This window comes from Perca flavescens, chromosome 14 (assembly GCF_004354835.1).
Source record: "Perca flavescens isolate YP-PL-M2 chromosome 14, PFLA_1.0, whole genome shotgun sequence".
Lineage (NCBI taxonomy): Eukaryota > Metazoa > Chordata > Actinopteri > Perciformes > Percidae > Perca > Perca flavescens.
This window is the reverse complement of record NC_041344.1, coordinates 21063542-21077124: the sequence shown is the minus strand read 5'-3', so window position 1 is coordinate 21077124 and position 13583 is coordinate 21063542. Positions and strand designations below refer to the sequence as shown.

At 40.4% G+C, this 13583-nt stretch overlaps 1 protein-coding gene across 7 annotated transcripts in view; it reads left to right on the top strand.

Annotated features, from left to right (window-relative positions):
• The window catches only part of slc25a13 (solute carrier family 25 member 13), a 47638-nt gene that overhangs the window by 8004 nt on the left and 26051 nt on the right, over window positions 1-13583 (top strand). For 6 of the 7 annotated variants that reach the window (XM_028596982.1, XM_028596984.1, XM_028596986.1 and 3 more), the window contains 3 exons: window positions 2769-2908; window positions 7997-8143; window positions 10269-10407. In XM_028596982.1, coding sequence (XP_028452783.1) covers window positions 2769-2908; window positions 7997-8143; window positions 10269-10407 — 426 coding nt within the window. The remainder of the gene's footprint in view (window positions 1-2768; window positions 2909-7996; window positions 8144-10268; window positions 10408-13583) is intronic. The other variant, XM_028596983.1, reaches the window with a different exon arrangement.

Here is a 13583-nt window from a genome sequence, read left to right as displayed (position 1 = left end):
GTGTGTGTGTGTGTGTGTGTGTGTGTGTGTGTGTGTGTGTGTGTGTGTGTGTGTGTGTGTGTGTGTGTGTGTGTGTGTGTGTGTGTGTGTGTGTGTGTGTGTGTGTGTGTGTGTGTGATTGGCACCATTACTCTGATGCCTGGAAGCTTCGAGGTGAAAAGGGAAGACATTTGTACTCATTGCTTATTTCACATTTGCCTAATTGATTTAAACAAGTCTAATGCCAGCCTTCTGTAGGTGTGCGAGGCGTTAGCACATTAGGCCTGATTTGAAATGCAGTGCACACATGCCGCTCACAAACAGGGAAGAGTAAGTGAATTTCATTTTAATTGTTGCTGTCGACAGGGTGCAAGATCATTGCGGGTGATTATGTATGCACATATGTAAATTTTCATATTTAAAAGGATCATTTAGAGTGACGTTGTCTTGGTGGCAATTAAAAGGTCTGCTGTTTTTCTGCGTCTCCCAAAGGTTAATGAATATACCAATGCCTGTGAGTTATGAGACTCACATACAAGTGGAAAATTGCATGAAAAACATACCACACATCATGCCATGCACAAATACTGACTACAGTGTCTGCCACTTGCATTGGGCTACCATTTCACCAAAAGCAAACAACTTGTGACTGAGATTATAGACTTGTCAAAGTTGCTTTATTGTGATACATTACAGAATTCTCCATTTTCCTCCCCTGCTCTCTTTTCCTCTTTGCTGTTCATCAGATGAAAGAGCCTCACCAAGGCACAAAATAAACAACTCCCTTCTTTATTAACTATTAAAAACCTTAATAGCTGAAGCTTACGTCGCATTAAAGGCTTGTTTGTTTTGCCATGCAATAAATGTCTGTACTCTGATTTCTATTTTATTTCATTTTTCTATAAAGCCGTTTTTATTTGATAATAGCCTGAGTAATTTCTGTAAAGTACAGGCGGCACAGTGCTCTGAATTCTTAGCACTTAAATAAATAAATATAAAAACATGAATGCGTAATTTGGTGGAATGTCAAGTTAATAAAAACATAACATGGCATATGAAATGCAGTTGTGCCTCAGCCAGAAAGACAAAAAAAAAGCTAAAGAGGACTGAGTGTTGACAGGTCTATAAAAGCTGATAATATAAACGGCAGGCTCTGGAGCGACCTCTCCTTTAAAGAGTTAAAGGCTGTATATTTATTGCCTCATTAAAGTGTAAAAAACAATGCACAAGCTGTCTTCTTTCAGAAGGTAAGGCTGAGCTGAAGTAAATACCTTTCTCTTTCTCCCCTTTTCTCTCCCTGTCTGTCTTTATAAAAAAAAGTGTTTCTTTCCTCCTTTTCCTTTCTCCACTCGTTTGCCGCGGCTTGTTTGGTAATAAGAAACAGGTCGCTCTATTGGTTTGTTTTTGTTTCTTTAGTAAGGCTGTAATTTAGGACTCATGTTCAGTGTCTCTCCACTCCGCTGGCTGCAGAGGCTTAGAGGGTTCAGGCAGAGGAACATAAGTGAGAAGAAAAGGCTTTCCTTCTGAATACAGAGCCTACACAGCTCCAACATTCTGCCATGTGTCATTCAAGACTGCTTTAGAGTTGAGGAACTAAAGTTTCAATCAGAGCAGAATTGAGTTCTGGAGATTGACGTTGACATTTTGTCACAAATCAGTCACAGACATTTTTATTTTATTTTAATCATTACTAATGTTAACCACAAGATAGGAAACACATGCTGTTTGTTAAGACCTGACTCACTAGACTTTCTACCGACAGATTTGAGGTCTTTTATTAGAGCAAACTTAAAGAGGAAGAAGTATTTGATAATTGTTTGTTATGAAAACATGAACATACAGCAAGGAGAACATGGAGAGGATTTTAATGGAGGTGAAGTTATACATGGTTAATGTATGGTCATTAGCCTTAAAAGTGGGTAGCCTGTAAAACCAAAACACAACTGTTATTCTATAATTGTAAAGGATTTGTAAGAAAAAGCTGTTTTGTTTTAGCCTCATTATAAGTATAGTAAATAAAATGTATTTATAAAGCGCTTTTCACAGACATGAGTCACAAAGTGCTTTAAAAAGGTAGAACACAAAAACAGTAATACATAACATGACACAGTACACAATCGGTATTTCACAATAATACTGAAAGTGCAGACCAGGTGTATACATGTCAACCAAACACCTGTTTAAACAGGTATGTCTTTATCTGATTTTTAAAAGAATCCACAGAAACAGCAGACTGTAAGGGAGGCTACAGAGCATTCCATAGTTTAGGTGCTACACTCGATCACAAGCTGTGTGCGTGGGACAGACAGCAAATTTAACATATTTGACCTGAGAGAGTGAGCTGATGAATATGGATGAAGTAGCTCAGCCACATATGCGGGAGCCTGACCGTGCAATGCTCTGTACGTAAAAGTAAGAAAACTGAATCCTATATGCAACAGGGAGCCAGGGAAGAGACTTAGTGAGTACAGAGGTAACATCAGACCGTCTATTTGACTTAGCGTAAAAATAAATCCAAGTTATAATGTATAACAATCATATGGGCTGTTTGTTTCTATAGGTTTACTTTTGATACTCTAAGTACATGTACCTGATAATACTTATGCACTGTCACTTTAATGCATGACTTTTACTTGTAATGCAGTATTTGTAAATGAATACTTCTTACTCTAATTCTGGCGCACTGCTAAATGGAGTGGTTGCATCATGTTATTAGGCTGTCAAATACAACTTTTCGTCATTCACTCGTTATTTAAGCAGCATCTTGTCTCTTTTTGTCTCCTCTGCAGAAGATGTGAAACAGGTCTTTAGCCAGACCACCATCCACCAGCACATCCCATTTAACTGGGACTGTGAGTTCATACGGCTGCACTTTGGCACACAGAGGGACAAGCAGCTCAGCTACGGAGAGTTCACCCAGTTTCTCCTGGTAGGTTTCATGTTGATGACCTGCTCTCTTCTTCTCTCCCATGCCATTTCCCCCCAATCTGCTTACATGAAATCATTCTTTGTGTCTTTTGTTTTTCCTCTTTGTTTTTCCTCTTTGGCCCTTTTTGTCAGCCTGTTTAATTTCATTATCCAGTGACCATCAATGATAGTCAATAAATCTGTATCAATCGATTTATGTGCCCGTACACATTGCCTTATCTTCACATACTATATTTACAGGCTGTTCATATAATCTAACTGCATTGTTACGTATCTAAGCTTGGCCAGGCGAATGTGCATGCGTGCAGACACACTGAGGTTTTTCCCAATCCCTCTCAAACACAGCCCTCCATATTGACCAGATTAGTCATTAATGAAACACTGAGGTTATATATTTGGGACATTTGTGATATATTTTTGGCATTTGTTTTCCATTAGCTGACCTACACCTAGCATTACTCCACTCCACCTACTCTGAAGCAGGTAGAGACACAGTTCTACCTCCATAAATAGTATAGCTGGAATATTCCTAGTGCATTTGTGGTGTGTGAGCCATTTTCCAATATGATGTCTAGACTTAAATCAGGCCTGAGCCGGTAGAGGTGGTAGTGGGGGTAGGAGAGAGGGCCTGAGCTGTGCCAAGTTTGCATCCACACTCGCCATGTATCTGAATGAGCTTTTTATATTACACTTAACTTAGACCAGATGGCTTACACACAGTGGGCAGCAGCGCATGGATATTGGGACATTGTTATATGTGCGTGTGTCCTTGTGTGTGTGTTTGTGTGTGTGTGTGTATGTGTGCATGTGAACATACAGTATGTGTGTATATGTGTGGTTCTGTGTATGCATGTATATCTTACTTATGTGCTTTACCTTATGTGTGAGCGGTGTTTATGTCGGGTTTGTGTGTTTGCATGTGCTTGTTTTTGCCTGTGTGTGTGTGTGTGTGTGTGTGTGTGTGTGTGTGTGTGTGTGTGTGTGTGTGTGTGTGTGTGTGTGTGTGTGTGTGTGTGTGTGTGTGTGTGTGTGTGTGTGTGTGTGTGTGTGTGTGTGTGTGTGTGTGTGTGTGTGTGTGCATGCGTACAAGTCTGGGGTGCTGTGGCTAGTAGACGCTGTACTTTGCATTGACAGCGTGCCCAGTTGTTTCCCAGTCAGTCACTCAGTGGTTTCCAGCTCCTCACAGCAGCAAGCCAGCAGCCAGTCTTACTCATTGCTCAATATATGAAATGCACATTTCCTACTTATGCTCTGTGTATTTGATCATTTTTCATAGCTTTTGATTCATGGCTTAATAAATGCCAGAAGAAAGTGAATTTCACATTATTGTAGGGATATTCAACAGAGAATTTAACTGAAGTGTTGTAAATATCAACCTGCTTTTCATCTTTTATCACTTGCTTCACTGGTCTACTAATATTCATAAAAATATGATAATAAATATTTTATCTTATGTCTAATGCTATCTTGGGTTCTAATGAAGTGTGTCACATTAATAAGACACATTAATATCATTTTGATGGTGTAATACTAACTGCAATTACAGTACTTTGGTACAAGTAAAATTCAGTTAATGGTAGTTGACTCTTACAGTGTTATCAGCGACTCCAGTGATTGATGACAGTGCAATTAGGAAAGGTACAACAACATTTCCTGAACCAGAATGTAAACCTGTGCAATTACTACATACTTTGTGATTGCACTAATACCCAACGCTGTTATGATACTTTTCTTAAAAGGCAAAGCATTTGTAAATGTCAGCCAGAAAGAATAGTAGCCTCTGCAGCTATAAAAGTTGTCAGTTGTAAAAAAAAACAACACACTTTCTCTCTCTCTCTCACACACACACACACCATATTCTGAATATTTGTCAGCTATTTTTATAATTCCCTACCACACAGCAACCCCCAAGATTGTTCCTATCCTTTATTTCCTCCTCTTCCTGCCATACATGCATGTTTATTGTGTTTTTCTGCCATTGTAACCGCGCCACTGCCAGATGCTCACAAGATGGGATTATCGGGGAAAACGTTTGTGCCGCATATTTCTCACAAGGGCTCTCTCTGGCCAATTACTGTCTTGATGGAAGCCAGAGATTCTCACCAATTACATGCATTTTTCCCGTCTCACGCGTGGACGCTGGCCAAGGCTCAGCTCGCACTGTCAGTGTGGTGTTGTCTCTGGCAATGGTATTACCGATGTCCAGAGAAGTGGCACATAGTAGCCCATATTATAAATCCTGGCAAGTAAAAGGCTTGAATTACATGGAGGGGGACACCACATGTCCCACTTCTTTCCTGAGCACTCAAAAAAAAGTGAATTGTTGGCATTGCTCACATTTTTAAAGTCCCAATTATATGTTTGACTCTCCCAAGAATCAGTGGGCAGCCCTTAACATCACGGTGTAGAGGGCTCATGGCACATGTAAATGGGCAGTTGTGCTTAAGCTTCTCCTTGTATAGCTTTAGCCTTGTGCTGATGAGAAGTACAGATTGGTGAAGAGAGATACAATCCTGTTCCACTTACATCTATTGTTTAAGTTTTGATGAGAGGGGGGAAAAGAATCACAGCTATTGAAAACAAACAGAGGTGGCTTGTCATGTGTTTTCATTCTCATCCAAGGACAATTAAAGTGACTGCAAATGCCTCAGCGGTCTCTTGTTGGCTGTCTTAACCCACCAGCTTTATGTCTCCTGCCTCCCTCACTCCTCTCCCAAATAAAAACCATGTCCCTGAAACACTCATACAGTTGCAACAAGTTAAGGTTTTAAGAGACTATAAACTGCTCCATACCCTGGACCACAGTTGTTTTGTTGCTCTGTGTGGTTGCTGTGTGGCTTTTGACTTGTCCATTGAAACAGGATCATTTTTTTTTTTGTTTGGTCATTTACAGATGGACACAAAGATACATGCTCACCCTTACTTTTACACATGCACACGGTCATGCATCCAACACATTATCTTCTTTGCTTTGCTTTTTTGTTTTGACTTTAAATATTCAGCTCTCCTCCTCCCTTTCCTCTTTCCAGTTTATTCCAAAGTGTTTTGACCTACTCTCAACCGACCGGAGAAATGAGTCACGACACTCAGGATGGTGACACCAAAATATCTTACCTTATTTACCTCGGGAGTGTTTACACGTGTCAATCTCTGTTCTTGTTTCCTTGCCTTGCACTCACTTATACACTCTCCTGAGCCCCTGCTGTGCTCATAGGTGATACTGACACATGGCTGCTACATTTGCTGTTTTTCTGGCTCTTTTGTTGCAATGTCTATTCTTACTCCCCTCCGGTCTCCACTCAGCTTTGTGTAAATGTCACTCTTCCCCAGTCGTTTCTCTTGGGTGCCGCAAATTTAGAGTTCGATCAGTTATGCTGTCAGTGAAATATCACTCAAATTCAACACAACAATAAGTCATAGCCTCATAGGGTTTTGTGTTGTGGTAATACCACTTTTTTGAGTTACATTTATAACAATAACATCTGAATCAATCTATTGAAGAATGCCATACATGTTCAAGATTGAATCAGTCCCTTTTCAGCACTTTTTGTCCGCCATGTGTGGCTAAACAAGAATGTCCATTCTTCTTGGACAAATTGCTAATTGTTTATTTTGAACTGAATTATTAACTCACTTATTGTACTAAAACTACTTGCCAGTACTTACTTTAAGAAATGTAATTTAAAAACATCTTCCTAACATGATTCTGCAGTTACCTAAAATTTGATACATTTTTATTCTTTATACCTATAGTTATAGGACATTTATGAGATTATGAGTGTAATGAATTAACTTAATATTGAAGTTGAATGGAGCATTTTTAAATAGAGAAAATATTTCATGGTCTTGTACTACGTGCATGTAGAACTGCAACTTAAAATCATTTTCATCATCAATTAATCCACTGACTCAATTAATTGATGAATCGTTTGGTCTATAAAACACCAGAAAATTGTGAAGAATGCCCATTACGATTTCTCATCATGCAAGTTGACCAACCAATAGTTGAAAACTCTAAAGATATTCAGTGTACTATCACCGAACCAAAAGAAAAACAATCAATCTTCACTTTTGAGAAGCTGACAACAGGGGACTTAGTCATTTTTGTCGATCCATTAATTAATCGTTTCAGCTCTACATATATGTAGGAAATTGCAAATGAGGATTCAGAAAAGCTCTTAAAAACTCTTGCGTGGATGTTTCAGTTTAGTAAACACACCATTGGTATATACTTAAAAGTAAGTAAGCTTCAATTGGTCATTTAGTTTGTTGGTATTGTGTCACCATATGTCATAAACCTCACGAATAAGAAAAGCAGAACAAGAACTCATGATGTTTTGCCTCATTGATTTTTTTGGCCTAAAAGCCATGATACACTGCAAGTGAGTCAACAGCCAAAGCAACTAGTTTGAGCTTGCAGCCCTTAAGCTTATGGAGCAGTTTTTCCACAATGACTCTGTGGATTATTGTTTTTCTGATATTGCTGTAACTAAGTTCTTTGTTGTAAGATAGAGGAAGCATCGATGGCAGCAGTTTGTTTACAGCCTCTCTCTGTAGACTTGTGGTCGCAGGTACTGATAATGGCTGCTAATTTCAAAGGCCTTGTGGGATGTCTCCCCACCACAGCCTGCTGTTGTCCCTGTGGACCTTTTGTGTGTATGTGTGTGCAAGAACAGAGACAAAGTGAGCAGTTGGGCGATTAGCCGTCTTGCCTGTGTGTGCATGTCTGTGTGTGTATGTTTGTATGTTTCTCCCTCAAGTGGGTTTAATGGGGATTTGGGGAGGGTGTAAAAACCCCAAGCAACACCTCGCAGTAGGCAAGCCGCTGTTGGGAGAGGAGGCGAGCGTGAAGCCTGGCCAAACGCTGGCTCCCCCGTAGCTGAAAGCGGGAGACGACACCAGGGGGCCCATCAAAGCAAATGCTGCGTTTTTATCCATACGTGTTTATATGAGTGAGTTTATGTGGATTTTAATTTCTGAAGGCAACTTAAAACGGTGTATGACCCACATCTGTGTCCAATAATACACATTCACTGTATGATCTAACACCTAAACGTCCCTCCTTACTTCTCTCCACTCCCTTCCACAGGAGATGCAGCTGGAACATGCACGTCAGGCTTTTATCCAACGGGACCAAGCCCACAGCGGTTCCATCTCAGCCCTGGACTTCAGGGACATCATGGTCACCATCCGGCCGCACATGCTCACATCCTTTGTGGAGGAATGCCTCGTGGCGGTGGGTTTTTGTTTGCCTCTGCGGTTCTCTCCTCCATTTGTTTTACTGTTGGTCCTCAAGAGCCAAAGTCAGGCTGGATTAAAATAGTGAAATCGGTCACTGCTGTACACCTAGGAGTTTTGATACATTGTCATGATATGTTGAGAAAATATTGTACACATTAGGTGTTCTTTATTCAGCAGCACCTAAGTGATAAATTAGGTAACTGCAAGACTTGTGATAATTTAATGTCACATCATAGCTGTGATTTTTATCATGGTGCAGGTACTTTTATATTTATCATGTCTTAGTGATGTAATCCAGTAAAGTATCTATATATATAACAATATTAGTATGACCAAATGTAATATGATGCACACTTTGGAATATATATATATATATATATATATATATATATATATATATACATATATATATACTTTATAAACAAATGTTTGCCATTGATTCAGTTGCTGATAGGCAGACAAGCAACCTAACATTACTCTATTCTCTATAAAAGGGTTGAAGACAAGACTCACTACCTCTTTCTTGTCTTTTCTCTTCCATGTGTTCATTCCGCTCTCTCACACGCCCACAACCAAACGCTGTGGCTTTCTCTTTCCCTCCAGCTGTCCATCTCTCATTTCTTCCTCTTCCTCTTCACCTTTTCTGTCGCCTCTCATCCGTTCCCCCTCCCTTCATTTTCTTTCTCCCTCTCTCTCAACCGCCCCTCTTTTGCTCCCTCCCTCCCTCGTGTCTCTGTCTCTCTCCCAACATGTCATTAAGTCTAACCTCTCTGGCAGTGTCAAAGCCAAGCAGGCCAGCTGAATGGGAAGGTAGAGACAGAGATAGATGGAGACTGGAGCTTTACAGTCCATCATCTTTGCCTATGTGTTTGTGCGTGAGCAGCTGTGCGCGTGCACTCTATTTGTTTTGAACTCAGATGTTTGTCTTTTTTGTGTCTTGTGTTTTCTTTGTGTGTTAGTGTTTTTGTTGCACGTGTGTACGTTTTGCGTCTGTGTCCATGTCTTGCCCAATTTCATAAACACCTTGTAGACTCATTCTGTCATTTTCTCTGCTGTGTTTACCTCACCAACCAGACATCTTGGTGTGCTGTTAGTAAACTCTCTCACACACACACACACACACACACACACACACACACACACACAGATACATTTAAAAAAAAAAAACATAAACACTGCAGACACATTAAAGGCGGTATTATGGCAGAACCCAAACACTGAACCGACAACCTTTAATTCACTTACCAAACATGGCAAATGATCAGCACCACACTCTTTTCACCCAAATATTGTTCTCCTCTCCCCCTCCGGTGAAAGACTGTGTTGGATATCGTGGGAAGATCCATGCCTATAGGCTCATAGATATGAACAGATACAAAAGTGTCCCTCTGTTAGGGCACTTTCACGCAAGCCAGAGCTTCCCCCCTTGTTGCAAACATAGTGAGCTGCAAGCAACCTTCCTGAATGTGTCTGTAAAGCAAACAGTGCCATCTAGTGAAAGGAAGCTCTACATTTTCTATTGCCTCAACCCTCAACACTGTTAAGAGCTGCAAAGCCTCAAGGCTCATCTGCTATTCTGCCCTAAGCTACCCAAAACAGGCAACAACATTTATGAAATGTACTCGAACACATATTTCTAAACAGACAGCGGTAAGAGATGGTCCTTCAAGAGTTTGAGAGCCTGATTTGATAAAGATGGGATGCTGGTTCACATAAAAATGTTTGTGTGCAGTCTGGAATGTCTTGAAGAGCCCAGCTTCTATTTTTAATCCTTTACCTTTTTTTTTATTTTTTGTTTTTTATGACTTCCTCCACCTCATAAAGAAAGTTAATTAAACTCCAGAGAGTGTTGGTTGTGTGATGGAAAAAGTAGCGGTTAAAACAGGTTTACTTCTCCCTGTGGAGCGATGGTAAAGAAGAACGTTGATGATTAACCGCCGGTGTTCGTCAAGATTTCCTCTTGACGGTGATGTCTTAGTATGTTTCTTCTCTCTAACACATAATTATAATATATAGATGCTTTTATTCTGTTTGGAGTGTAGTGTGATTGTGTTTGTGGATTTGGGTCATTGTAAGATTTTATTGCATGTTAAAATACGTGTGTCTCCATCCTTGGCCAGGTTGCGGGTGGCAGCACATCTCACCAGGTCAGCTTCTCGTACTTCAACGGCTTCAACTCGCTTCTCAACAACATGGAGCTGATAAGAAAGATCTACAGCACCCTGGCTGGCCACCGCCGAGATGTGGAAGTCACCAAAGGTACACAGGAAAAAAATTGATCCTGTCTAAACAAAAACCTATATCAACACAGGCAGCCAAAAATTGGATGCACATTTATGAGTATATATGCACTTACATGCAATGATGTTCTCTAAGAGACACAGCATACAGCACACACACTAACAAAACAAATGTGAGCATGCACTGTATGTGCTCAGATACACAAACTGATACAGTCCTGCACTATAGGCAGTATTAAATGTGTTGTCCAGATAATGTATTTACGTCTGTGTGCTGAGGGTGGAAACTTGTTTTTGTTTGGTTTTCTTCCTTCCCGGTGGCATTTAAATGGGCATGCTGGATCTGACCCAGCACACGTACTGCATACCCACAATCCCTGATGGAGCCTGTCTTGTCTATTAGACATCCTGGCACTGATCTGAGAACCATTTTTTTTTTTTTGTCCTGATATGATTTTGGTTGATAATGACATTACTAATTCTTCAAAAACAAAACAAAGGAATGCTTGATTTGTCAAAATCATGTACTTACTTTTGAGGATGATGTTTTACGCTTTAGATCAATGTTAAAAAGTTAAAACTATTTTATAAGCCTTTTCTTTACTTATTTTCTTTAATTTATAGCAAAGATGTAAAGCTACAAGGTGATGAAATTAGGTATTATTATTTATTGATCCAACAGCCTTTTTTTCTAGACATTTCTCCATTTCTTGTCTTCCATGGATAGATCTTTAAACCCTTATCTCTCTCACTTGCTTGCCCCACTGGCGGTCTCTCATTCCTTTCCTCGGTACTTGGCAGGAAGCCCAGTTAGCTTTCTCTGTCTCTCTACCTTTCTCTGTCTCTTTCTTACTGACTCCCTCTCTCCTGCTCTGGTCGTCTTTAGGAAACCATTCTGACCTCTCTCCACATGGCCCAGGGGCACTAGTTTAGCCTTATGATGCTATCTGAAGCCTTATCAGGGGTGTGGACCATAGCCGACCCAGTCCAAAAGCCCATACGCTCCCCAGGCTGTTCCCACCATGGGTACATTGAGGCTGGGCTTGGCTCGACCTGTGATGGCCTGTAGCCAGCCAGACCTCCACAGCCACCACCCATCCACCCTCCACTCCCTGAGTCATTAAGGCCTCCTCTGGGACTGCAAGTGCTCGGCTCCATGTACCACTGGCTGGCCGACAAATACACATACTGTACACACACTGGCATGTATCAAGTGTGTGCGTATTTTGTAACCCACTATTTCAAACATTGCTCACATACACACAAGTATTCAGATGCATTAACACAGCCAAGCATGCACACATGCGTAAAAATCCTGATTGATTCCGTATGTGCAACAAGGCCACTGTTTTGCCTTGGGGACGCCATTACAGTGCTTAACGCCTACACAACAGTGAGTGCACATATGTGTGTGAGTGTTTGTGTGCATACATGCACAGGAGACTTTTACAGAGCACACCTTTTATTCAGCCAGCGTGTACATCACAAGGCAAATAACTGTGCATCTTTGTGACAGGTTAAAGTCAGTTAACACATAGTATTATAAATGCATCTTCACTAGATAGTGCCAGAACTGATGATATGTAAGCCAGTACACTTCTTACGGTCCTTTGGCACCACACCAATAATTGTTCTCAAATGTAAATTGCAGTGATCAGGTTTTTTGCCATTAAGGTTTCTAGATCATGTCACCATCTCAGGTTGTTTTATCAGTTATTTTCAGTCCAGACTGATATATCACAGTAATATTGGATGGATTGAAATTTTGTACAGTCATTTAATGTTCCCTGGGGATGAAGCCGACTAACTTTTTGTCTAGTGCCACCATTAGTTTGACATCTGTGGTTTTGAGTCAAATGTCTCAACGACAATTGGATGGATTGCTCTGAAATCTAGCGAAACATGTTTCCCTCAGGATGAATTTAAACATCTTTGGTGATCCCCTGACTTTTCATCTAGTGCTGTTATCAGATCAAAATTGAATTGTGTCCAGTACTTTTGTTTATGATCAAATACCAGAAAAACTAAATCCATTCCTCTTAGCCTCAACTGTACTGTTCAGTGCTAATAAGTGAATGTTCCTAAGATGACGAACATGATAAACATTATATCTGCTAACCTCAACATGTCATTTAGCTGTACAGAGGAGAGATGGTGTATTGGTGACTATGGGCTACAGGTAGACAGGTTATCAGCATTGCGATCTGTGATCTCCCCAGACAGAACTCTGTCTATGTTTGTGTGTGTGAGAGTTTATTCTTGTGTAAGTATGCTCTCTCACATGCTTGTGAGCATTACCTGCGTGTGTGTGTGTGTGTGTGTGTGTGTGTGTGTGTGTGTGTGTGTGTGTGTGTGTGTGTGTGTGTGTGTGTGTGTGTGTGTGTGTGTGTGTGTGTGTGTGTGTGTGTGTGTGAAAGAGAGAGAGAGAGCAGGCCTCAGGGGTAAGCTGAGCCTCAGCGGGGTGAATGGCTCCAGTGTAGGACGACTTTGTCACAACCCCAGCCTGCTGCTCTTTGAATAAAGCAGGTCAAACAATGCTGACTCCTCGACTGTAAGCCAGCCTACAGTCAACCTGCTCTTTATTCCTCCAACAATAGACCAGGTCTTAAGTTACCACATATTAAAGCTGCCTCAGAAGAACTCTTGAATTCCATAACTCTCCATGTCCATCATTCTTTCTTATGATGGATTCAACATGCTTTGACATACTCACTTGTAAGTTCCAAACAAGTCACAGAAGCTAACTGGTTTGAGTGAGAGAGCTTTAGGTAAAAATCAACATTAAACGGCGTAACATTAAAAAACGCTATTAGCAATATGTCCTGCAATTCAGGGCCAACTTTTTCAATACATTTTCACATTCCTTTATGCTGGTTTTCCTCTACAGTGACAGGAGCAAAAATACCATAATGAAATGCAACATTTTACCAAGTGGCATGATCCAGTGTTCATTATCTCATTGGCTGTCTCTCTGTATTTAGATAAAAAAAAAACATCAGTTTTTGAAAGTGAGAGACTTTTTCTAAGTTGTCAAAAGTTGTTCCGGTAAACACAGGAAATGAAAGACTGATGTAGAGGTATATGAGGCAGGTTATGGGAAAATAGAAAGATTCACAATTCAAAAATATTGAATTAAAGGTACAGCATACACAAAATAACAATGTACAAACAGACCATGTATCTAACTGTACATTT